The 25,419-nt window shown below is 48.7% G+C and overlaps 2 protein-coding genes across 2 annotated transcripts in view; one reads left to right on the forward strand and one right to left on the reverse strand.

Moving 5' to 3' along the window:
• The window catches only part of TG (thyroglobulin), a 234,181-nt gene that overhangs the window by 73,057 nt on the left and 135,705 nt on the right, over window positions 1-25,419 (reverse strand). The gene's annotated exons all lie outside the window — the stretch shown is intronic.
• SLA (Src like adaptor) lies at window positions 257-25,176 on the forward strand. The gene is made up of 7 exons (XM_070382756.1): window positions 257-434; window positions 10,687-10,786; window positions 11,625-11,711; window positions 15,086-15,189; window positions 17,846-17,977; window positions 22,075-22,204; window positions 23,079-25,176. The coding sequence occupies exons 1-7, from the start codon at window positions 257-259 to the stop codon at window positions 23,290-23,292; spliced, it is 945 nt and encodes a 314-aa protein (XP_070238857.1). The 3' UTR covers window positions 23,293-25,176.

Raw genomic sequence — 25,419 nt, forward strand, 5'->3', positions numbered from 1 at the left:
CCCTGGGGTGGGGAGTCTGAGAGGCACTCAACCCCTCACACGAACACTGCCAGCTGCTGGCTGTCAGCCCTGAGAGGAATGGAAACTTTCTCCACCAACAACACTTGCTAGCAACTTCCCTCTCTGTGGTTTTTCTCTGTCATTCCCTTGATAAAAGAAGTAGAGCTGCGCAAATGTAACCAACATTCACGAATCTGATCTTCACATAAAAACACCCGCCTTTCAAGAAGCGAGCGGCCTGAAAATATGATGCAGGATGTACTCTAAACTGGGTCATTCTCCACCCAGAGGGCTCAGCGCGTGGCTGACTCCCCGTGTGGATCCCCTGTGCCGTTGGCTTCGAGCAGCTTCGACAGCCCGGGGAGAAAGAAAAATGGGAAACAGCATGCGATCTACCCCGGCGCCCCCCGAGAGGCCTCTGCCCAGCTCAGAGGGTAAGTCTGGCTTCTTCGGTGAAGATGCGGTGATGGGGGTGCTGACAGCTATTCAAACAGGGCAATGGGTACATAGGGCTTCCTTATACCATCTCTCTTGCTTTGCCTGTGTTAACATGCTCATGATTAAATGCTAAAAATGATCAACAATGGTGCCCTGCCAGGATGCTAAGCTGCTGGCATTTTACGATGGAATTTCAAAGCAGCTGGTTTGATCCTTTTATTTCACTTATAGGTGGGGAAACTGAGGCCCACAGAGCAAATGCAATGTGTATATTAGCTATTAGTAGAGTCAGATTTCCAACCTGGGCTGGTCCAGTTCTGAAGTCTAGGCTTTTTCTTACCATTCCTTGCCAACCCTGATATAATATTATGATGGTTATATTAATATTATCCTGAGTATATGATATTATCATGGGTATATAATGTTCGCATGGATATATAATGCTACAAAAGCTCTACCAGAACGTTTTCAGTGTAACTTGATGATGCTAGCCACCAGTCCTAGGAAATATTCCTGAAAATAAAGGAATCTTTGTGAGCATCTGTAGGACAGCAGGGATCAGGTATTCTAGAAGGAGGGCATAGTGTGGCGGGTTAATCGAGGATGACAGGAACCAGCTTTCTCCAGATATGCAAGGCTGAGCCAGATTCTCAAAGCCACGGTCATTCAAGGATGGCCCAAGAGCTGGGAGGGGACACTGGCAAGCAGAGACGGAGGCTGAGAGCAAACCCATGGTTTAGAGGTGTGGTGGCCGCTAACACTCCACCTTTATTTCCTGTAAGAACAGTGAAGATGTGCCTATGGGTCCTTTAGGGAGTCAGAAAGGGGATGGTCAGGTTGGGTGACCCATCAGCGTCTCCAGGGTGAGTCTCGTGAGCTTTGGGACACTTGGACCTCCCACCTTTTATCACAGCAAACCAGAGTCCGATCCCCCTCTCCTGACAGGGGTGACCCCACCAGGTGTCCCCATGTCCCTTGCAGCACTGAACTGGGCCAAGTTCACATGCACAGATGCCCAGTACAATGTCTGCTAAGCACAGCTCCAGACAAGCAGGGACAAAGCCAGACCAAGCCCTGTGTCCCCACCTGCCGCTTACTCCATGACGTCTGCAACCCCTTGAAAAAAGAGCCACCTTCTCATTTCTTCCCAAATGGAGATACTCTGTATCCACGGTCCCATGACTCCTCAGATGCCCCCAGGTGACTGCGCAGAGACCCTCCTGTTCCATCCTTGTTCAAATCAGATGCAGGGCAATTCTAGTGACGCTCCTGTCCAGCTCCGCAACACCCCTCCCCAGACCTAGGTGGGAAGACACTGAGACGTTCCCCCAGACAGAGGAGGCGGAGCCACGTGATTAGGGGGCGGGAGCATGTGCACCCCGGGCAAAGTTCCGAGCTGTGTGCAGTTGTGCAGAGTGGCTGCGCCTGAGCTCCTCTCCCACCTTCTCCCAACCAGCTCACATCAGTCTCCTGCTCTGACCGTGGCCACTTCTAGAAAAGCGAGGCTGCCAGGCCTGGGGCCCCGGCTGCCTGTGGGAGGCACCACCCAGGAGCCCATCTTGTGAGGTCGCTTCTCCCACGGGGGTGGCGGGGGCGGCGGGGGCGGCATGCTTGAGCGAACTCCATGAAAACACAGGCCTCCAAGGACTCGCCCATTTGCCTTTATTTTCTCAATGCAAATCGTCATGAAATAAGTTTCTCTTTTTCCACTGTGTGGGTGGGAGGGTGCCTCTAGAGAAGCGGGCCAGGGGTCTCCCCGACCCTCCGCCCCCTGGTTCCGAGAATTCCCCAGGTGGTACCCGGTTTGCTATCCAGGCAACCACATCAAGTGCTGGCAGCCGGTGGCTTTTCCATCCCCCACCCCTGAAAAGTTTCCTTTGTGATCAGTCCTAACTTGATTTCCTCTTTCCTCTAACACCTACTTGAATAAGGGATGAGGTGGTACGGTCGATGCTAAGTGAATAAGTCTCAATTCAAATGATGTAAAGAAGGTGGGTTTGCATGGAACAAGCACTTTTCAGCCAACACTCCTGCTTACTCATTTTATTGGTCTCAAGGACCCAGGAGGTCTCCCAAGAGCAGATTCTTTAGGCCAACAGACAGTGCTTCCACTGACTTCAAAAGCCCCACAGCCCCAGGCTCCATATATGGATGAGCAAGAGGTCAACAATGTGGACTTCTGGACAAACAGGTGTTCTGAGCAGGACTGTGAATGCCTGGGAATATGGATTTGCCCATCTGTTTTCTCCTCAACTAAGCTTGCCAGACTATTCCTGATTAGTTCCCAGAGACAAATATCATAAAACCCAGAGAGACAGCAGGGCTTGCTAGAAATAGGACAGGTCTCAGAGGCAGATGACCTTGTTGGGCTTCTGGTATTGTCCTGCGGGGGCTGCCTGACCACAGGGAAGTCACTCAGCCTCCCACGGGCAGGCTGTCAATGGAGATCAGAGTCATTCTTCCCCAACAGCGATGAGAGCACAAAGCAGCTACCTGATACATGTGGGTGGAAGCACTCCTTTATAAAACTCTATTTAAGGTTATCTGATGGCACTCAGTTCAGTTCAGTCGCTTAGTTATGTCCAGCTCTTTGTGACCCCATGAATCGCAGCACTCCAGGCCTCCCTGTCCATCACCAACTCCCAGAGTTTACCCAAACTCATGTTCATCGAGTCAGTGATGCCATCCAGCCATCTCATCCTCTGTTGTCCCCTTCTCCTCCTGCCCCCAATCCCTCCCAGCATCAGGGTCTTTTCCAGTGAGTCAACTCTTTGCATGAGGTAGCCAAAGTATTGGAGTTTCAGCTTTAGCATCAGTCCTTCCAGTGAACACCCAGGACTGATCTCCTTTAGGATGGACTGGTTGGATCTCCTTGCAGTCCAAGGGACTAGGCTGTGTCTAAACGACATTCCCCCCTGCCCTACCCCCGCCCGGAAAAAAGTTTTAAAGTGGGGATTCCGTGACTTGTTCCCAAAGCATCCCAACGAGCTCATTTTCTCTGCAAATTCTATGCATGGTTCAGACTTCAGTTTGGGGCCAGAGGCAGGTGGAACAAAGTTAAGTAAGACCCAGGGAATTCCCAGAGAGCTAGGAAATGGCATATTTCCACCCTAACAAGAGAATTCAGTTACCTTGCTGTGATCTTTTTCCCCTCCCTGTTTCTAACTTTCTTACTGCCCTGACCTAAAGTGAGATCTCACTGGCAGAGGTGGTAACACAAACCCAGACAGTCTCTGCAAGGTGGAAAGAATGCTAAACTGTGCATTTACATAGCATCAGGAGTGCTGCCCAGGTGGGTGGAAAGAGGGGCGGGTGGGGCTCTGGGGAGGAAGAAGGGGCAGGCGGTCTCAGAGGCAGGGGACTACTTCTCAGTGAGTGGTGCTCAGACCACCTGCCTCTATCCTCTGGGTAACCATCACAAATGCAGATTCCGGGCTTTCCTGGTGGTTCAGTAGCTAAGACTCCATCCTCCCAGTGTAGGGGACCCAGGTTCAATCCCTGGTCAGGGCACTAGTTCCCACGTGCCCCAACTAACCGTTCACATGTCACAGCGAAAACCAGACACAGCCAAATAAATAAATAACTTTAAAAATTCACATTTTGGGGCCCCACTCTAGACCTGCTCATCAGAATCCAGGGATGGTGGGAGGGGACAGCATGCCTGATTTCCTGCAAACCTCCTGGTGCCTCTTAAGCTGCCTAAAGCTTGCAGACCACAGACCTGATGCTGCACCAGCATGCAAGGAGCAAGAGAGGAGAAGCCAGCCTGTCTCCCTCGTGTCTCTCTGTCCTTGTTTGTAAAAAGGGGAAATTCAAGTTACTTGGTGCTTATATGCATCAGTCATGAGGCCACATGCTTTAGACACATCAACTCTGGATTCTCACCTAGAGCTAAGGTTCATCCCTATTAGCATCTCCACTTGGCAGCTGAGGAAACTGAGGGATGAGATGGTTCAGTTGCTTGCCCTAGGCCATACGGCTGGGATTTGGGAAGCCAGTGGCCTGAGTCTAGAGTTCCCCCACCACCCTGACATTATATGCCTGGAGGGGATGGACTTACTAAAAGGACAGGTGTTCCCTAGGATGAGGACAGTGTGGTCACCAGATCAAATGACACAGACACTCAAGTGGCCTTGTGAAAGACAGACAGAAACGCATGCCAGATCTCTGACTAGAGGCACATTTCCCACCCGGTCTCACTGACTCCACTGCCGGTACATATGATGGCTTTAGGACGAACATCATTCAACTTTTACACTGAACGTGTATTATTTGTACATTTCATGGATACCATGTAAATTATGACCAACCCATCAACCCTGACTTCACATTGCTTAGAATGGGATTAAAGATTTTTTTAAGTAAATTAACATTAAAAAAAAAAAAAAAAAACACTAGGCTCAGAGGGTTAGTGTTCCAGCATACAAGGAGTTCCCTGGTGGCTCAGATGGTAAAGGGTCTGCCTGCAATGCAGGAGACCCAGGTTCAGTCTCTGGGTTGGGAAGATCCCCTGGAGGAGGGCATGGCAACCCACTCCAGTACTGTTGCCTGGAGAATCCCCATGGACAGAGGAGCCTGGCGGGCTGCAGTCCATGGGGTCCCCAGACTTGGACACGACTGCAGTGACTCAGCAAGCACGCAGCGTAGGTGGTGCTCAGCTGTGACCAGGAGAGCGGGCAGTCAAGAGTCTGTGACCGCTGCTATTAGGTTACCTGGTTCTGAAACTAGGCCCTCAACTTGCTGGTTGTGTTTTTTTGGCAAGACTCTCCACCTTGATGTCCCATCCGAGAGCCTCAGAGTCTGCTCAGTCCCACACTTGCCCATCTAATCGACAGAGAAGTCAAAACTTCTCTGAGCCATCGGGTCCCACTTTCCAGCCCGTTACAAAGGATCCACAGGCACAAGTGTCCCGTGATGACCAACAGAACTCAGCATACCTGCTATCAGGCCACTCTGCCCAGCCTGTCTCGTTATTTAGGTGTGTGTTGGGGCCAGGGGTATTTCCTGTGAAAGATAACTAAAAGTAAGACCTTCATTGACTCCTCCAAAGGCCATGAGTTTGAACATGACTCAAGGGAATGCAAAACAAGAAGCTGAGCTCACTAAATTGGTTAACTCCTGTCCCGCCATCTGCACTGAGTAGCTTTGTGTCAATTCTGAAGCCACAGTTAAATCAGCTTTTGTCCAAGTTCATCATGAGTCAAAGGTCAACTGGGCAGAACTTGGTAACTAAGTCCCAAAAGGAGCAAAGCAGCTTTGTGACCTCACCATGAGCCTGGCAACCCCCAGGCTCTCCCTTGAACATGTTTCTGAAACTCCTCCAGCCTTGTTTTCTTCACCTTTTAAATAAGAAGATGAAAGTGAAAGTCGCTCAGTCGTGTCCGACGCCTTGCGACCCCATGGACTATACAGTCCATGTGATTCTCCAGGCCAGAATATTGCAGTGGGTAGCCTTTCCTTTCTCCAGGGGAATCTTCCCAACCCAGGGATTGAACCCAGGTCTTCTGCATTGCAGGCAGATTCTTTATCAGCTGAGCCACCAGGGAAGCCCAAGAATAGTGGAGTGGGTAGCCTATCCCTTCTCCAGGGGATCTTCCCGACCCAGGAATCGAACTGGGGTGGGTCTCCCGCATTGCAGGCGGATTCTTTATCAACTGAGCTATCAGGGAAGCCCAAATAAGAATATATGTTCCATATATTTATCGTGTTGTATTGGAGCCAAGAAAGTAAAGAATGCCTGCTTTTGCAAGATAGTTATACATGGGATCTACTAAAGGCTTTCTGCACTTTAAAAGAAGTGACAGGCCTTACCTGGTGGTCCGGTGGCAAAGACTCAGGGATCTCAATGCAGAGCCCTGGGTTTGATCCCTGGTCAGTGAACTAGACTGACCCCACATGCCACAATTAAAAGATTCTTCATACTGCAACCAAGACCAAATGCAGCCAAATAAACTAAAACTTTTTTTGCACTTGGACTGTAATTTTCCTATGCAGCTAATTAACATGGATTTCTCTCAATGGCTAAGGCCACTGAAATTCATATAGTACAAAATTAGTTTGTATTGAAATGCAAAAAAGCACAGATACTCTTTATAGTAACTAGTTATGTCTCCAAGACTATTAATATTGTAAATTTAGCCTTGTGGTTAGGATTTACTAAACCTACACATCCATAAATTGTACTTGTTTATACAATTGAAAACCAAACAAAAAATGAATGATAATGCTACTCTAAGGAATAATAATGCAAAAAAGGGCCTGTCCTCTTGTGACCAAGTAATATTTGTGTCTAGTAAGTTCTGCCTCGGTCTCCTTCCGCTTTTGGATTCATTTCCTATTTTACAGTTTTGTACAGTGTGTTTAATCTGACTCATTTTTGCGTTCAGCTATCAGCAAATATTTGGTCTCTTGAACTGCATCTTCTGTTCTCACCAAATGGCGTTTATTTTTAGAAGATAAGAATATTTTTAAATTTACGGGACTTGAGGTTTTGCAAAATTCAGAACACTACTAGCTGAGACTGGCCTGGGATCACAACAGAATGATAACCTCACCCCCTGCCATAAACACGATACCAGCTACCACTGACTGAGGCAGGCTCTTTTCATATACTTCCTCATGAATCCTAACCCGATCCGAGAGTTCCAGTGTAGTAGTTCCCATTTTAATACATGAAGAAATCAAGCTCAGATGAGTTAAAAATAAATCTCTCCCCAACTCACAGAGCAATTATGCAGAGGAGGTGGAATTTAAGCCCGGTCTGATTGATTTCAAAGCCAGTCCTCTCTTCTGAAAGCTCTCCCTGGATTTCTCCTTTGTCTGCCCAGCATGCATCTCATCACTTAATTCGGTTCCTTATCTTGAGTCTGCAATAATCCTGTCTGCTTCCTCTGAGCAACTCTTCCCTGTATCCTTCATTTATCTGACTTAATTCAAACTCTCTGCTCTCCACAAAGCTAGGGACTACAGAAGTCCATAATCCTGTTTGAGCTTTATGAGCAAACTTAAGTTTCCTATTTTGCATTAATTTCACCATAGGGACCAAAGTTCATGGAGACTTAGGTGTGATTCTAGCCCCAGACCTTACTTAAAAAGGCTGCCCTTCCCACAAAAGTACAAACCAAACTCTATTTCCCTCTGACTTTGCCTTCTGTTTTTCCAGCGCTGGGGAAATAAGGTGATGGGGTGGACCTAAAACCCCTCGCAAAAGACCAAGCAAGGGCCATAACCTTGAAGCCAGAGCTCGAACTCAAAGTTTCTCAGTGATGTTTAAGTGTCATAGCTATCGAAAAACATCATTACTACGGAAATTCCACAGGACACTCAACTCTGTTATTGTGAAATTGAAACCCTCCAGCCCCTGAAGCCTGTTTTCCCCTCCTTGAAACAATTTTTTTGTAAAGGGATTTTGTTTTTGTTTCTGTTTTTAGCATTAAGAAAAGACGGTTGCTCTGTTCCACAGCCTTAATCTTGAATCAGAGATCAAAGCCCCGGCTCCTCTTGTAGACATACAGCTTGTTTCCAGGTTCCATTGCTGTCACAGATAGCAAAGCTGCGCATCTCATTTTCACGCTTGTTTTTCAAAACGGTCTGGTTGCGGCACCCCACCCCCACCCCCGACCATCCTGCTTGCCACAAATCAGGCTCCCTTCTCTAGGACGCTTTAAAAAGCTCAGCACGACGGCAGTTTTCAAGGCCTCGTAGCGTCAGGACCTCCTCACGTGTTCATTTGATAAACCTGCCTTGAGGATCCCAGGCTGCGTCCACAAGACTGCTCCTCCTGGAGTTCATGGCCATTCCCTGATGGTCACACATACAACACATACAACCCCAGCTCACTGCCTCAAAGGCAAAGCCCAGAGCCGGAGAAGCAGGACCCCAGGAAGGCTGGGCTCCTGAGCAGCAGGTGACCTCTGAGTCGACAGAGGTGGCGGGGATGAGAGAGGGGAGAGCAGAGTGTGGTCCAGGTGGAGGGAACAGCCTGTTGACTGGCTCTGCGGATGGGTAATCTGGCCAGCTGGGAAAAACACAACAGCCCATCTCAGAGCATCGCAGGCAGTGGAGACCCTATTACTAAGTGGTCCTTCCATAGTTGGCGGCTGTCAATCTAAGAGGAACAGATTTCCGTCATGAAGGCATTTTCCAACCCCTCATTTTCCAGAGTAACCCACATCCTGGAGGGGAAAATGTGACCACACTCAGAGCTGCGAATCAGCCTCAAAACCAGGACGATTTACCAGCATCTGGACAAACCTTATGCACCGGGCCTGGCTTCCTGGCACGATGCCTTCCTCAGCCCCCTACCTTACATTCTACCTGCAATTTCGTGCCCTTTTTCTTAAAGAGGACCTCCAGATCTGCAGGGGTTTCATGGCCCACCGAGTCTGGCTCTACCCCTTGTTAGAACTCGGGACTTTGGGCATGAAGTCCAACTGTAGCACTGCCCCGAATTACTGAACCGGGTCTGGGCTGCACAAGGGAAGAGCTCTTTCTTGATTCAGCAAAGCAGAGTGTGACAGAGGACTCCCCACAGGTGCAGGGAGGGTCAGAGACCTCACAGGTCAGCCTTCTCATGAGCCCTCCCCCACTCCAGTGACCACGGCCACCATGAGTCACTTTTGGTTTCCATCTCACACACAGGGATGCTTGCTCTTACAGGGTGTGTTGTGTATGACTCAGCTTCCCCAAGTGAACAGTCCATCTGAGGACACTATTCCACGGCCATCACTCATTTCTCATTTATTCTTACTCATCCTTGTACTTAAGCTCTCTTTCAACTTAGTCTGATGGGGACTATGTGAGTTGGAGACTACAGGACAGATGGGCTGTAAGGGACAGGGGCTAGAGGTTCCAGCATGAGGACCTCTAGATCCTAGAAGGTGGCCCCAAGCCTGCCTGGGGTGAACGAGGCAGGGAATGACCCCTCCTTCCATGACTGTTGTATTCTCTAGAATATGAGCTCCATGTCAGCAGGGAGACTTGGCTTGCTTTGTTCACTATGCTTGGCCCACAGTAGTGGCTCAATAAATAATTGGTGAATGAATGAATGAATAAATAGCATGTTACCTAGACTTTTGAGTTCAGATGCCCAGCCAGCAAGCAGACTAATAAATGCGACATCACAGCAAACAATAACTATCTTTGCCAATTTGCTGTTGTTATTGTTCAGTCACTGAATCATGTCTGACTCTTTGCGACCCCATGGACTGCAGCACACCAGGCTTCCCTGTCCTTTACTGTCTCCCGGAGTTTGCTCAAACTCATGTCCACTGGGTCGGGGATGCCATGCAACCATCCCATCCTCTGCTGCCTGCTTCTCCTCCTGCCCTCAATCTTTCCCAGCATCAGAGTCTTCCAGTCTGTAGGATATGCTTTTTCCCCAAAAATGTACCCTGATATTACCCTATAGCTAAGACACCTGAATTATGGCAAATCACTAAGGCTGTGAAACAAGGCTTTGCTTAGTGACCAAAAGCAAACACACATGCTGTCAGTCTCTCTTTAGTCTACAGTAAGCCGTACTAACCTCAGCCAGAATGAACCAAAGAGCATGCTTTCCTTTTCAAAACTGCACCAGAATTACTTTCAACATATGTATGATGAGTACTTCATTTTTTTCCTACCTCCCCACCAGCAAAGGTCCCTGTTAAGTCGATTTCTGACTTGGCACCTGACATTCTATGGGGAAGAAGGGATTTGTTGAGTTTCAGAGTTAATAACCTCTTGGTCCTGGTGGGTCCCCAGAACTCATGGGGCCTAACCCTGATACCCCACCTCAATAAGTTGCAGATGTGGAACTCGCAAGCCCCAAGGAGGGTACCTGAAGCCATGGTAATAAGACAGGATGTTTTCACAGCATCTCATCATTCATAGGTCTTGCTATATACTTTCATCTTATCTCACAAAAATCCTGGAAAGAGGAGTTATTAGCCCCATTTTAAAGATGGGAAAATGGAGGCTACTAGGCATTCCAGGACTTGCCCAGGAGTATATGGATCAGTAGACACCAGGGAACACCCTGGAGTCAGACCTTGTGACCTCAGCTCAAAGACCTCCGCATCCCCATTTCCCAGAGGAAAATGTCCAGGTCAGGGCAAGAATGAGCAGGAGAGTAGGTCACCTGACTCACCATTCCTGAAGAGAGGAGGACCAACTGAAAATTGCTATTTCAAAACAATCAGCTGCCTTTTGCTGCGAAGTCCCCAGGAAGGTCTCACCTCTGCCCCCACCTTGGTTTTGTTTCCCCAGAACTAGACAGTGACTTTCTGGCTGTGCTGAGCGACTACCCGTCTCCTGACATCAGCCCCCCAATATTTCGCCGTGGGGAGAAACTGCGCGTGATTTCTGAGTGAGTGAGCTTTCCAAAACTTCTATGATGCCCCCGAAGAACTCGACGCTGGTGGGAGTTGTTAGATTTTCTCTATGGTTGTCCAGTTCCCCATGGGCCCTGGTCCTGTTGTGAGCTGAGAACGTTGGCCCAAACAGCGGGCCTCCAGGCTTAATCCTCCTGACTGCTGCTGGTGCTCTAAAACTTTCCCTGGCTCCCAGTTGCCCAATGGATAAAACTGAAATTTCTTAACTTGGCTTTTGAGACCCTTTACGATCCAGCTTCTATTTCTTATGTTGGCCTCATCTCCCCCCAACAAGGGCAAGGTTGAGGTTATACATTAATGCAGACTCAGGAAGAGGACTCAGGAATCTGGGGGAAAAAAAAAAGAAACAACTTCTGATGATAAACAGAAAAGTATTGCCTTCTGACCTGTTGTCTCTTTTAGATTTGAAAAAGGCTGTAGAAGACATAGGGGCTCTGAGCCCCTTTTATTTAGATCCTCACTGATGTAGACATGTGAAACTTGGTTACATCTCAGGGTCTAATTCAGCAGAGTAAACATTTATTTTTTAAAAAGCCTCCAACCATGGAAGATAAGCTAGAAACATCAGCTGCTGATCCCTGAAAGGTGGCTATTGCCAGCACATGGGAAGACTTTCTGTTTAGATCAAAATGGGGGGATGTACTCAAAAACTAAATTTTCGTAGGAAGAAAAGTCTAGTTAACGTGGCCAAGGACAGACCTTCAAAAAGGAACAGCCCAACACACCTGGGATTAAATCTGGTTATTCTGTTCATTCATTAAATCACTCACCACTTCCCCAGTCACTCTTTTCTATTTGTTCTTATCCTTCTAGTGAAGGGGGCTGGTGGAAAGCCATCTCTCTTAGCACCGGTCGAGAAAGTTACATTCCTGGAATATGCGTGGCCAGAGTTTACCATGGGTGAGTACATTTCTAAAATAGCATCAATAAAGCACGATCTCTATGAGAGTGTGGGCTTCCCTGTGGCTCAAACAGTATAGAATCTGCCTGCCATGCAGGAGACCTGGGTTCAGTCCCTGGGTTGGGAAGATCCCCTGGAGAAGGGAAAGGCTACCCACTCCAGTATTCTTGCCTGGTGAATTTCATGAACAGAGGAGCCTGGTGGGGTTACAAAAAGTTGGATATGACTGAGTGACTAAATTTCATTTCTATGAGAGTGCATAGAGAGATCCCAGCAGGGCACACAGGAAAGGAAGGTGTTAGTTCAGTAGGGTCACTTCTAATCTTAGCTCAGTCTCTAAGGACAGAAGTGTCCTTGGGTTAACCCTTTCTCTCTCTGAGACTCAATTTCTCCATTAGGAAGATGAATAACGGACCTCGCAGGTATAATGTGATGTTGCTATAGCAATAAGGATTCAGGAACTGTGATCACAAGAGGCAGCAGATGAAAGTCAGCCAATCTGAGGCACAAATCCAGAGACTGTCACTTAGTGGCTGTATGAGAGTGGGCAAGTATCAGCTTCCTATCCCCACTCATTAAATTGAGATTGTAGTATAGAATGATAGGAATAATGATCTATAGTAATGAGACCAGAGTCTGGGGCTGTTAGGAGAATGAGAGAGGATAACACACAGATTCTTGGAACTGGGCATGGTGTTACCACCAGTTACTCAGCACATACTGTGGGTGCATGGGTGGTCAGTCATGTCCAACTCTTAATGAGCCTATGAATGGTAGCCCACCAGGTTTCTCCCTCCATGGGATTCTCCAGGCAAGAATACTGGAGTGGGTTGCCATTTTCTCCTCCAGGGGATCTTCCCAACCCAGGGATCAAACTCATGTCTCCTGAGTCTCCTGCATTATCGGCTGGATTCTCTACCACTGAACCACCTGGGAAAAACCCACTCAATACAGACCAGCCACATTCTTATCAAATCATATCCAACATACGGAGAACATGCTGCCAAAAATGCTTACACACCCACCTTGACAAGTGGAGAAGTCAAGCAGAAAAGAGCCCCTTTAAATAATAAAGCATGCAGATGAGAAAGCAAGATGTTTCTCTCCCCTGCAGTCATACAGAAGAGGCCACGGGACATAACAGGTGGCCCTGGTGGCCAGCACACCCCAGCCAGGACAGGTGTGGCTCAGTCTGCCTTCCACTGTGGGGCCTTGGAAAAAAATTCCTCAGCCTCCACGAACCACAGTCTCCTCATCTGTCCAGCTACCAAGGCCAGAACTTGGCATATAGGACAGGAGAAAGGAACTCCACTTTTCACTTGAGGGGTCCAGAAATAACTTCCTTACAGTCAGAGAAAGACTCTATAAACCACTTACTTGGGGAAGCAGAGCAAACTGCCTAAGTTTTTTGAAGCGTGGAACCCAGTGCATTTCATTCAGCGTTACTGATTCTGATGATGAATATCAAGAGTTGTCCCTGTGCTGAGGATGACAAAGCTGAGCAGAGGAGGGGTGGTGGTGGCTATGAGAGTTATGTCCTGAAAGAGACCTGAGTCATGTAACTCTGATCAGCTGTGTGTCATTGATCCATCCATGCACTCAGCCATCAACCATCAGCACCTTCATGGTGAAGAGGCAGTGCTCAATGCCGGCATGAGTAGGGACGGGGGCTGAAGAACCCAGACGAGTAAGATGTAATTCTGACCCTACAGAGTTTCCATTATTACAGGTACAAACACAGAGCAGGAAGAGAGGGGGTGCACCATGGTGGTCACGGAATTGGAAAAATGCAGCCTAGTTTAGCAGTGCCCACTGTGATGTGGGTGCCCAGTTGCTCAGTCGAATTCAATTCTTTGTGACCCCAGGGGCTGCAACTGCCAGGCTCCTCTGTCCATGCGATTTCCCAGGCAAGCATACTGGAGTGGGTTGCCATTTCCTACTCCACGGATGGGTCACTTCAACAAATTACTTAATCACGCTGACCCTCAGCATCCTCATCAGTGAGACAGAGAGTATGCTCTTGACCTTAGGTGGTTGATACAAAGGTTGGATGTCAAGTGCATGACAGGGTGTGGGCCCATAATTAGTATTCATGCATGGATGTCGTTATTGCCATTGTTTTATTATCTTCATTTTTATAAGTGGAATTTCATGAAAGGACTTGAAATGATGAATGTTTATCACTTACGCTAAAACAAACTAATAGGCCACGCATCACGGAGAACTAAGGGAACAGTTGAAATATTTGGCCCAGTATGGCATCACCATGATCTTACCAACAAGAGCACTCTTGGAGACCAGCACATAAGTAAAGTGGTATCTGACATTATGTCTTCGGGTTTCTCACACGTGGCGGGAAGCCTCAGCCAGCCCTGCCAATGGCCTGCGTTCATGCCACGGGGAATATCAAAGGGTGAGAAACAGTGGAGTGTTAAGACTCCCACAACACTCGCTCATCCAGACGTGATCAAAAGCCAGGGCCCGTTCGCTGAAACCCAGCATCAATTGAGAAGGAATGGATGATTGCTTCCAAATACACAGCAGCCAACTGCTAACTGTGGTTCTGCAAAACCAGTCAGGGCCCTTCACCCCAGAACACAGATTCCTTTGTGCCCCCAGCTGCTTTCTAAAGCATGTTCAAAGTGCCCGCTCTCCTCTGAAGGTGAACATTCCATTGGAAAGCTGGGCTACAGTATTATAACCGTTTTATTTTTAACAGTGAAGTGAAAAAAAAGGCACGGAAATGCATCATACAATGACAACTGAGTTTAAAAACGTGTTGAAAAGGAGAAAACAGGAGGAAATAGAATGTATGCAGGGTGGGGTGTCAGGTGGTAAAATTAGGCACCGCCATTTCTTTCATTTTCTTTCTTTCTCATGTTGACTCATTCTTTCATGGCTATATACCAAGCTTAATAACCTGGACACCCAGGTGAGCAAGACAAAACTCCAAACGACAAGCACGGTCCCTGCCCCCGTGGATGGAGGAACTGAGTAGTCAGAGTACAAGGAACATAGACATTAAATAAACTGCCAGAAAGGTCCCTTTTCATGTTTTAAGATGCTTTTATATAATACGGAATTGGGTACCATGCAGCTGGCATTTGAGAAACAGGATGAGAAAGATGCTGTGTGCCTCTCCGTGTCATTATTCAATGTAACACCTGCCTTTCAGTGGGTACTCAGGAACTATTTGAAAGATTAAAAGAATGAATGAATGAGCCATTGATTGCCTTGATCTTTTTTTTGTTTGTTTTTTAAATCCCAACAGCGGGTTTTATGTTAGCTGGACCTGGATCATTTCTGCATCCCTCCTATCTTTTGATGGGGAGGGTACATTCAGGGTACTCATGGCTGTCTTTCTTGTCCCCAGTTGGCTGTTTGAAGGGCTGGGCAGAGACAAGGCTGAGGAGCTGCTGCAGCTGCCGGACACAAAGATCGGCTCGTTCATGATCAGAGAGAGTGAGACCAAGAAAGGTGAGCAGCCTTGAACCCATCCTTCCATGCGGGGGTCAGAAAACAAGCTTTGCTCTGGGCTGACTCATGCATCACCCGGCTCAGGTTCCCTCCCTCCCACGATGCACGCGAATCCACCCATGCGGTGAGCTCCCAGAAGCCCATATACTGGCAGTGTGGCCAGCACCGAAACTGGGGCACTAGAGCCAGGCCACAGGGAGCTGGTGGGGCACTGGCTCAGGCTTTGACCCACGCCAGGCCTGGCAGACTACCACTGCAGAATTTCCCAACAGCTGAGAAAAGATGAAAATGCCCGTGGGCAGTGCCCGGGCCAGACAGGACATGGGCCGCAAAGCTCTGTGACTGGGGCAAGTCGTGTACTTCTCTGACCTCAGTTTTCTCATCTGTGAAACAGAGAGAAAACCCCTTCCTTGTGAGATTGTGGTGTGATTCAAATGTAATAATATGTTGTGCTCTCACGACACAGTGGACCTTCAATCTTAGTCCCTGCTGTGCTCTACAATGAAATCAGGCAGCTAAGAGGATTGGGACGAGCAGATTCACTATGGCCTTCACCACTGTAATTTTCATACATCCTACGCACTAAGTAATTCAGTGAAAAAGAAATAGCCGGGCTTTGCCATGGTTCAAAACAAGAGTCTCCAACTCTAGTTTGGCCTGTATGAATCACTAAGAAGTCACCTCCTCTCTCTAAGCCTCTTTTCCTTTCTCTATAGCATGGGATTAACAATGGGAACGTGTTTGGCAGGTGTCTGGAATAGGTGGTGGTGGTTTAGTTCACTAAGTCGTGTTCAACTCTTATGACCCCATGGACTGTAGCCTGCCAGGCTCCTCTGTCCGTGGGATTCTTCAGGCAAGAATACTGGAGTAGGTTGCCATTTCCTCCTCCAGGGGATCTTCCCGACCCAGGGATCAAACCCGGGTCTCCTACATTACAGGCAGATTCTTTACCAGCTGAGCTACAAGGGAAGCCCTACAAGGGAAGTCTGGAATAGAGTATGCATAAACACAGAAGCCAAACATTAATAGCTGGGGGTTACTCAGACTAACTGAGAATTAATATTAACTTCTTGAATATAGAAAATAGCTCCAAGATCTCAGCCTGTTTCTTGTACACCCACCATCAAAGAACAGACAATGTGGTTTCTGAGACTATCTCCCATGCGCTTATTAAGCACCAGAGGTACCTGGTACTGGATGGAACCTTCCAGTAAAATGAGCGTCAGCTTTCCTCTGGGGAAGCAGGGACCTTCTGTGTGATATAATGAAGAATCCAGGACCAACCTTTTTTCTTAAAAAACCTAAATATGCAGGGTGAGAGCAAAAGCAAAGCAGAGGCAAAACTTCCTGTGCGGGTCCCAGGGGGTCTCCTGAGGCAGGAGACCCAGGCCCAGGCAGGGTCAGGGGGTGGGGGTGGAAGGACCCCAAGTGTAGCTGCCAGAGCTGATCTAAAAGCAGACCAAGCGGCAGCCTGGGTGGGGGCGGCAGGCTCTGCTCCCTCGGGCATGCAAAGTTCTCGTAAGTTTCCACCTGCAGCTCTTGAACGGCTGCTGTCCTGTTGCCACTACCGGAAGACGCACACTGAACCGATGCAGAGGGCGGGCCTGGGAGAGCAAGGGATGCTGGCCACTAGAGAGGCCTGCTCCAGGAGGACGAAGGTCCCTGCCTCCAGCCATCGCACTGCTTGCCCTGAGTCTCAGTTTCTCCAGCTGTAACGGTATCTGAGGACAATACCTCCCAGGGTCTTTCTGAGAATCAACAGAGAGGTTGCTATGAAATAGCTCAGCCCCTGACCCCGCATATGCAAGCCAAAACTCAGTACACGCAGTGTCCCTCCCCACTCACTGCCTTGTGAGTCTTTTCCCTCCTGGAAGACAGAGCAAGAAGGGCCCCTGTGTGTGTGTGTGTGTGTGTGTGTGTGTGTGTATGTGTGAGACTCAGTCGTGTCCGACTCTTTGCGACCCCGTGGACTGTATCCCACCAGGCTTCTCTGTCCATGGAAATTTCCAGGCAAGAATACTGGAGTGGGTTGCTATTTCCTACTCCAGGGGATCTTCCCAATCCAGGGAATGAACCCACATCTAATGCACTGCAGGCAGATTCTTTACCATCTGAGCCACCAGGGAAGCCCAAGAACCCTTACACATGACCTAAGCCCAGTTCTCTCACTTTCCATTTGAGGAAATGGAGGCTAAGAGAGGTGCAGACACTCACCCAACATTCTGCTCCATGCTCCCAATGGGCGGGGTTCCATCCCTACTCAGGGAACTAGATCCCACATAACACAACTTAAGAGTTTGCATGCTACAACTTAAAAAAAAAAAAGATCCTGCATGCTGCATCAAAGATCCCATGAGCCACAACTGAGACTCAGTGCAGCCAGATAAAATAAATACATGAATATTTTTGAAAAGAAATTTTAAAAAGAAAAGAGCATTGCAGTACGGTTAATACAAATGGACTGCTCAAATACATTCCCGGAGATTCTAAAGAGTGAGCTACATCCAAACAGATGAGGCTCGAGCAGTTGTTGCTCAAAACACAAGGGTGTCTGGGTTCCATGGTCGTATCACAAGGCTGAGAAGGTCTGCCTCCACGGTGGTGGGCTCCTTAGCTGGTGGCCCTGGGGTGATGAGCTGTCCTCCACTCCCTGCAGGTTTTTATTCCCTCTCAGTGAGACATCGGCAGGTGAAGCATTACCGAATCTTCCGTCTGCCAAACAACTGGTATTACATTTCTCCGAGGCTCACCTTCCAGTGCCTGGAGGACCTGGTGAATCACTATTCCGGTAAGAAACACTCCATCAAGACCGACGCGTGACATCTCTCTTGGCTCACTGCCTCCCCCCGCCCAACCCCAACTCCAGGCACTCAGTCCAGGCTGCTCCCCTAGACCCGCCTGCTGATTTACTTTGCTCTCTTGTTCATCCTGGCTTCTTCAAATGCTCTTTTCTTGGTAATTCAGACTGCAAATTTCAGGCTAAAACAGACTGAATGTGAATGCTAAGTAAGTAAAACCCAGCCAACCTCAACTTCACCCTCTCTCTGCCTGTAAGAGAAATGAATCAGGACGCCCCTACAGTCAAAACCACAGATGGTCTGCACTTCCTTAAGTGGGTCGCACACTTGGGCCTCTGGGGCTTGGCTCTGAAATGCCCTTCATTTCCCCCTTTCTGCATGTCAAAGTCCTCATCAACCTCCAAGGCCCACAGGAAGCCAGCTCTGTGATGAAGCCCTCGGAGGTAGAAGACGAATGGCCTGTTTTTTCTCTGCTCCCCTGGCACGCCAGGTGTTTTTCTCCCTAGAATTCTGGGCGTTCCGCCTGGTGACCTAGTTAAGTGTCTACTAGTTTGTGTTTCTCAACAAGCTCTTAGAAACCAGGGATTATACTTCATTCATCTGAATGTCCTTCCTGGGCCCAGGAGACAGGTCCAAGCATGCCATGCTGACCGGAGCATCCTCCAAGACGGTGGATGCGGAGCGGGGTTTGATGGAGGTGACGGGTGGAGTGCATAGAGTCGGAAGAGGAACTGTGACTTAGACTGACCTGAACGCCAGGTCAGGAGTTAAGAGTTTCACCCTATGGAAAAGGGAGAAATGGTATTAAAAAAAAAAAAAAAGTGGCTACATTTGTAAAAGCTGGCTCTGAAACCATCTTGTGTTCAGATCCCAGATCTGGGCAACCTTGGGCTGGCGGTTCACCTTTGAGCCCATTCTTCTCTGTGTCAGGCAGACGCCAAGTGTTCCTATCTTGAAGACACGGTGAGAGTTCACCAAGTTAGCGCAGGGAAAGTGCAGATGAGAGCACCCCGGACATAAATGTGAGCTCCTGCTAGCGAGCCACTGTGTGAGCCGCTGTTCTCTGACCAGGAGGGCGCCCTCCTCCCCGCTTCTGCCATGCGAGAGAAAGGAAGACAGAAGCCGCTTTCACTGCACAAGCATCTGCCCCCTTCCACGTTCTGGACGTCTGAACCCGCCCTGGATTCTTTAGGATGTGTGATCCTAAAGGGCCTTTCAAGGTGAAAGGAGGCATCCATGGCGCTGGGTTACCACACCTGGCCTGTGAGAAGGGCAGGTCAGGAAGAAGGAATGGTCACTCGGGAGGCCCTCAGGCAAACTTGCCTCTGGGCTCTATGAGTTCTTGGGTGAAGACCTCCACCTCGTGGAGCCTACTCTGCTATTCACGGACGGTGGATGAGCGCCCCACCTACAGGTGGTTGCCACGATTCTTGAATGTGACAGCTCATGCAACGTGTCTATCTGAGCTTGGCACATGGCGGGTGCAAAATAAACGATAAAGCAAATACTACTCCCACGACACCTGAACACCTAGCAGCTCAGCTAAAAATGAAAGAGGAAGGGAGTCCTGGAAGCAGTCAGCTTTTACTGATCACGAGTAGAAGTTGGTCGTGGTATTTGGCTTTTAATAAGAATCATCTGAGAGGTGTGGCGACCATAAGTTTTGCATAGACAAAAGCAAACATGAAAGGATGCTGGCCCGGCAGAGATGTTTACAGAGCAGGAGGTCCACGAGGCTTTCCTGCCGTGAACCCCCGAGGATCGCACGGCAGCACAGAAGCGCGCCCTCTGAAAACGTGCCCCAGGTCACTGCACCAGCACAGGGGTCGAAGCCAGCAGTCCCCTCTGCGAGTGACTGAAAAGGGTCTGGGGCCCTGCAAGGCTCCTGGTACCTTCAGGACCCCATGGTGGGAGTAACGTGGCCAATTTACATCCCACCACGTTCTTCCTAAACGCGCAGAATCTGAGAAAGCATGCACTCAGGGGTGTGAACAGACTTGTTTTATGAGTTACTTGTATTTATTATCCCAGTGCTTTTGGGCAAATTATTTAATAACTTAATAATGATTCAATTCTATTATTATTCAAATTTGCCATTATTGAATTTAATAATTTTGGAGCCTCAGTTTCTGTATCTACGAAGTGAAAGTGTCAATCGTTTAGTCATATCCAACTCGTTGCAACCCCATAGACTGTAGCCCGCCAGGCTCCTCTGTCCATGGGATTCTCCAGGCAAGGGTACTGGAATGGGTGGCCATTCCCTTCTCCAGGGGATCTTTGTGACCCAAGGATAAAATCTGGGTCTCCTGAATTATAGGCAGATTCTTTACCATCTGAGCCAATAATTTTGGAGCCTCAGTTTTTGCATCTATAAAATGGGGATTAAAATGCCTCTTACAGGATTATCATTAGGACCAAAAAAAAAAAAAAAAATCATGCCTGTGACTGGCTGTGACCTTGAGCTCATGACTTGACCCCAAGGTCCTTAGCTTCTTCATTTCCCAAACGGGTACACAGTACTAACAGCCAGAGCAGTTCAGGACTCCCTGAACTGACAGCTGCCAGGTTCACTCAGCATGGGGCTGAGGCTACGTGCTCAGAAGTGCCAGTTCTCTTCTTTGCCAAAATGTATGTCTCATCCTAAGCATTAACCTTTGTAAGGAAGGCGCCCTCTACCGCTGCTGGTTTCTTTCGCCTTTGTGTCTGACTTGGTGTCCCTCGCCTTCTAACCTGTGAGGTCGTTTCAGTTTCCAGCCCGTGACAGGTAATTATTTCAGGTTCACATCCAGTTAAGCTCCCTGTAACCTCAGGGTCCAATCTCACATTCCTCAGTGCGCGCCAGCGTGGGTGGACATCTGAGTCTACAGTGAAAGTCACGCGGACGCAAAGCATTACTGACAGTCGCTCTCTGACTTGATTCTTCAGCTACAATTCCCCTTTGTTCTTTAGCAAGGACACCCCAAGAGCTCTATCAATGTGATGGAGACAGAGCCCAGCAGAGGGGTGCTGTGCTTCCTAAACCCTGGTGATGGGCGGTCTTGAAGCCGGCGTGGCTGCATCCGGGCAGACACTTCATCTCCCGTACAACATGAGACCCACTGGGCTCTGCATCCTCAGTAGGGCCACAGAGAATCTCCTGCATCTGTGAGAACATCTGAGCACTGCAGGCTCGAGGGTATCTCACGATGACATGGGCTAGGGGAAGGCTTTGAAGAGGTAGAGCCTCTATCTTAAAGCTCCTAGAGAGATGGGGGACCCTGGAAGCTCAAGTAGGAGCTATTAACAGGAGGATAAAAGGAAAGGATTTATTTAATTTTCATCCTCTTTGTGCTTGAGTATCTAGGGTAGAGAAGAGAGAAGTTTCTTTTTTGTCTTTGTCCATTTTCTTCTCGATTTTGCCTTTTACCTTTTTGTTTTTCGCCTCCTATTTCTGTGTCTTTCATCCTTTTTGGTCAGTCTTCGCTTCTTCCCCTCCTTTCCTGTCTACCTAATTCCCTCCTCTCTTAGTCTTTTTTCCAGCCTTCCTCCCTTCTCTCTCCTTTCCTTTCTGTCTTCTTCCCTTATTTCCTTTATCTCTCTTCCTTCCTACAGAGGCATCAGCCCCACCGGTGTATATGGACTCCCGTTCTGTGTGCTGTGGGGGACGCAGCAGTGCACGTAGCCCCCCAGCACACAGGAGGCTGCCCCCGAAGCTGATGGCCCGGCATCTTGGTGGGAAACCCCTGAGTGTGGGGTCTCCCTCACATGGGCACTCTGCCAGCTGTTCTCACGTGTCAGCTCCATCCTCTCATCCAACAGGAGAGGATTCAGGTTCAGAGAGGGTCCAGGTGATGCGCTATCTGGGCGGAGCTGAAACCCTACCCCAAGTCTGGCGGATTCTGGGTCCTAAAGTCTACTCTTGCCTTGTGTCAAGCTAAGCACAGTGTGCATTCGGGGCATATTGAGATGTCTTCAACAGCTGCGCACATGGTTCTCAGCCCCTCGCAAATCTCAGCCTCAGTTTCCCCTCATGAATATCCAGGGCCCCGCAGCACGCACTGGCCGGGGCATCTCAGAGCCGCTGACCGGTTCTCTGCTTTCTCCTCAGAGGTGGCCGACGGCCTCTGCTGTGTGCTGACCACGCCCTGCCTCACTCAGACGGCAGCAGCCCCAGCAGTGAGAGACTCAGACTCACCTGTCACCCTGCGCCAGAAGACCTTTGACTGGAGGAGGGCGATGTGTGTGTGTGTGTGTGTGTGTGTGTGTGTGTGTCCTCCATGAATGTATAAGCCCCAAACCAATACGTGAGCCCAGCACATAAAAACTGGCCTGTTCCTGCCAGCCTTGCCACCCCCTTTCTCGGAGCAGGTGCAGACCCCAGGAATCCCAATGTCCCTGGGAGACCGACCTGTCTCAGCTCCCACACCCTGGGTGGCGTGGTCCCAGCAGCTCCCCGCCACGGCCTCAGTAACCCCAGTTCTGCACACATTCATTCAGCACTCCTTCAGTGTCAGTTGAATATTTTCTAGCTGAATGATACCACCTTGCGCTTTTCTAATTGTTAGTATCCTAGAGAGCAACACACAGATCAATCTCGTGTAAATTTAATATTGTTGTAAACTCAATAGTGAAGCTTAAACCCACCAGCAAAATCCGAAAGTGACTTCATGCTTTAAGGGGGAAAAAAAAATCTTCCTTTATTTGCCCTGATTGTCAGCTATTGCATTTAAGGGGTATATGTAAGTGGGGCCTGGTGGGTTACCTTACTAATTAAATAATGATCCAGACATCCCACTGGTAAATTCAAAGAAAATCAGTGATCAGAATTGCCTAGGAAATAAAACAGCTGTTCCTTGTAAATTATCATGAGGAAAGATTCATTAAAATGTACAGCTGGAAGTTTTAGCCATCCAAGGAAAGAGTGGCTCAGAGAGGTCAGGTGATTTCTCCAAAATTACACAGCCACAGATGGAAGAAGCAGAATTAGAACAAGTTCGATACACGTTAACCAGGCTCTTCATTTGTTTTCCTTCCTTTTCTTATTCTCTTGTGCTCATCCCGCTCCGTCCTCTGCTTTGCCCCTTTCTCTGTCCACTGTCTACCCACTAACAGACAGCAAGAGGACTCGGAGCGGGCAGAGAGCCCGATCGCTGTGGATGAGTCCCTTTTCAGCTACGGCCTTCGGGAAAGCATCGCCTCATACTTGTCCCTGACAGGAGATGACAGCGCCTCCTTCGACCGGAAGAAGAAAAGCGTGTCCCTGATGTACAGTGGGAGCAAAAGGAAGAGCTCTTTCTTCTCATCACCACCGTACTTTGAAGACTAGCCGGAGAACAGACACCATGGTGTTTGCCCAAAAGAACAGAGGTTATGACTGTCACCTGGCATCCTGCACAGAGGCACATGGTCCCTGGGGAAACTCGCGTCTTCCAGAAGCCAAGAGAAGCCACGTGGAGAACTGAACTCTTGTCTTCTGTATCCACATCACGACAAAGGGAACCCCTCCCTGGTGTCTGATCCGGCACACTGCAAAACGTTGACTCCTGGCATCTTCGTGCAAGGGGGTCGGAAGAGCCCTGTGTGTGTGGGTGTGTGTGTGGGTGTGTGGGGGTGTGTGTGTGTGCACGCTATATCTGTGCAAAAGACAAAGATGCTCTCTCACAAGAAAGTGCACTGGTGCTGATCTCCAGCACACCGCCCAGCTAGGCTCCCTCTGAGGCCACTAGAGAAAACTTCTGAATGAGAAAAGCCTGAGAAGAAAATGAGCCAGAAGTTACAGCCTGGCAGACAATCTGGGTTTGCAAATTGATCCCTTGCACTGAACTTTTGAAATCCATCTGTAAAGAGAGACCTCTGGGCTGCAGCTCCTCTCTTTCTAAGGGAGCTCAGTGACACTAAACGCTGACCTTATGACCTTCCTTATGAGTCCCCAGTCGGAAGATCCCTTTGGGTTCTAGCTCCAAAACTACGTGTGCAAAAGTCAGATGACTTCCCTACTTATGCAGAGACCAGGGGAAATGGGAGAGGAGGTGGCTGCCAATGGGAAAGCACAAGGGCGGGCCTGGGACGGAGCGCAATTTCGCAACATCACCAACCGTGGCTCGCAGCACAGAAAGGGCTTTTCTGGGATGCTGAGGGTCTTGCCTATCTTAATGCACCTGTTATTCATTCGTGATTACCAGAAGAGGCACTGTGTTAAGTCCTGTGTAGGTATCAGGCCCAGCAGTATAGACAGGAGGAAAATATTTGTATAGACAAATATTGTGGAAGTAGTGTGCTGTGCTAAGTCGCTTCTGTCATGTCTGACTCTTTGTGGCCCCATGGACTGTTGCCTGCCAGGCTCCTCTGTCCATGGGATGCTCCAGGCAAGAATACTGGAGTGGATTGCCATGTCCTCCTGGGACTGGGTGACCCAAGAGTTCATGTCTCAGCTGGATCCTTAAGTAGTAGAAGGGCTGGCTGGACTGGATAAGTAAGAATGGTTGGATATTTTGAAAAAAGGAACTTGATAAGTTCTAAAGAAATCATCCATCCAGTATCTTCTTCTAAAAAGAGTCTGTCAGCCACATGAATAAAAATGCTAAGCTCCAGAAAAGAGGGGAACCGGAGTGGCTTAATTCTGTCAAACAGAATTTTAAGAGATGAGAGAGAAAACACCACAAATTTCTGGACAAGGAGAAGCGATTCTCTCCAGATCCTGTTAGGAAGGGGTTGCAGTTGCCTCTAGGACCTGTTTCCCCGCCGTTGCAAAGGGCTTCCAGGAGAGGAGGGGTGCTGCTGATAGGAAAAGCCTGTCTGTTCAGCATATGCCTTCCAGCCGTCTGAGATCACTGCCCTGGTGGTGTGTGCACATGCGTTTACACGATTTTCTGTATCATCGGATTCCAGAGTGTTTATCCAAGAGGACGTTTGTGGTTTCCTCAACACTCCCCACAGGCTATTTCTAAAGGGCCGGCCGATGTATGGGAAATGAATGTAACTCTGGGGACGCCAACTCCCACCTCCTCGCCAATGGCAGATGTGTGTACTGCGTCTTCTGTACTGTTTTCCGTTGTAACCAACGAATGGTTGGGACGTTTGGGGAGGACTCGGCGGGGTGGGGTGGGGGCAGGTTTCAAATGGGAAGCATTACATTTTGCTAAATCATGTATTTATTCCTGATTAAAATAAGCCTAATAAATATTTAATTCTCGGGGACTCCCCTGGCAGTCCAGTGGTTGAGACTTTGCCTTCCAATGTAGTGGGGGGGATGCGATCCCAGGTCAATGGGCTAAGGCCCCACAAGCCTCACGGCCAAAACATAAAACAGAAATGTGTTTTAACAAACTCAACAAAGACTTTAAAAGTGGCCCACATGAAGAAATATTTAATTCTTGGCATGCTGGGGACAGGTTCCTGGGTGAGGCAGCTGGGTGGTTAGTTCAGAGGCTCTGTGGGTTGAGAATTTTTAAAG

The sequence above is a fragment of the Bos mutus genome, chromosome 14 (assembly GCF_027580195.1).
Source record: "Bos mutus isolate GX-2022 chromosome 14, NWIPB_WYAK_1.1, whole genome shotgun sequence".
Lineage (NCBI taxonomy): Eukaryota > Metazoa > Chordata > Mammalia > Artiodactyla > Bovidae > Bos > Bos mutus.

What these genes read in the sequence shown, in the direction of transcription:
- SLA (XM_070382756.1), top strand. Translation starts at nt 257, where the DNA reads ATGTACTCTAAACTGGGTCATTCTCCACCCAGAGGGCTCAGCGCGTGG. An exon ending in GTGGCCAGAGTTTACCATGG is followed by an intron (nt 11,712 to 15,085) that starts GTGAGTACATTT and finishes TCTTGTCCCCAG; the next exon opens with TTGGCTGTTTGAAGGGCTGG. An exon ending in CCTGGTGAATCACTATTCCG is followed by an intron (nt 17,978 to 22,074) that starts GTAAGAAACACT and finishes CTTTCTCCTCAG; the next exon opens with AGGTGGCCGACGGCCTCTGC.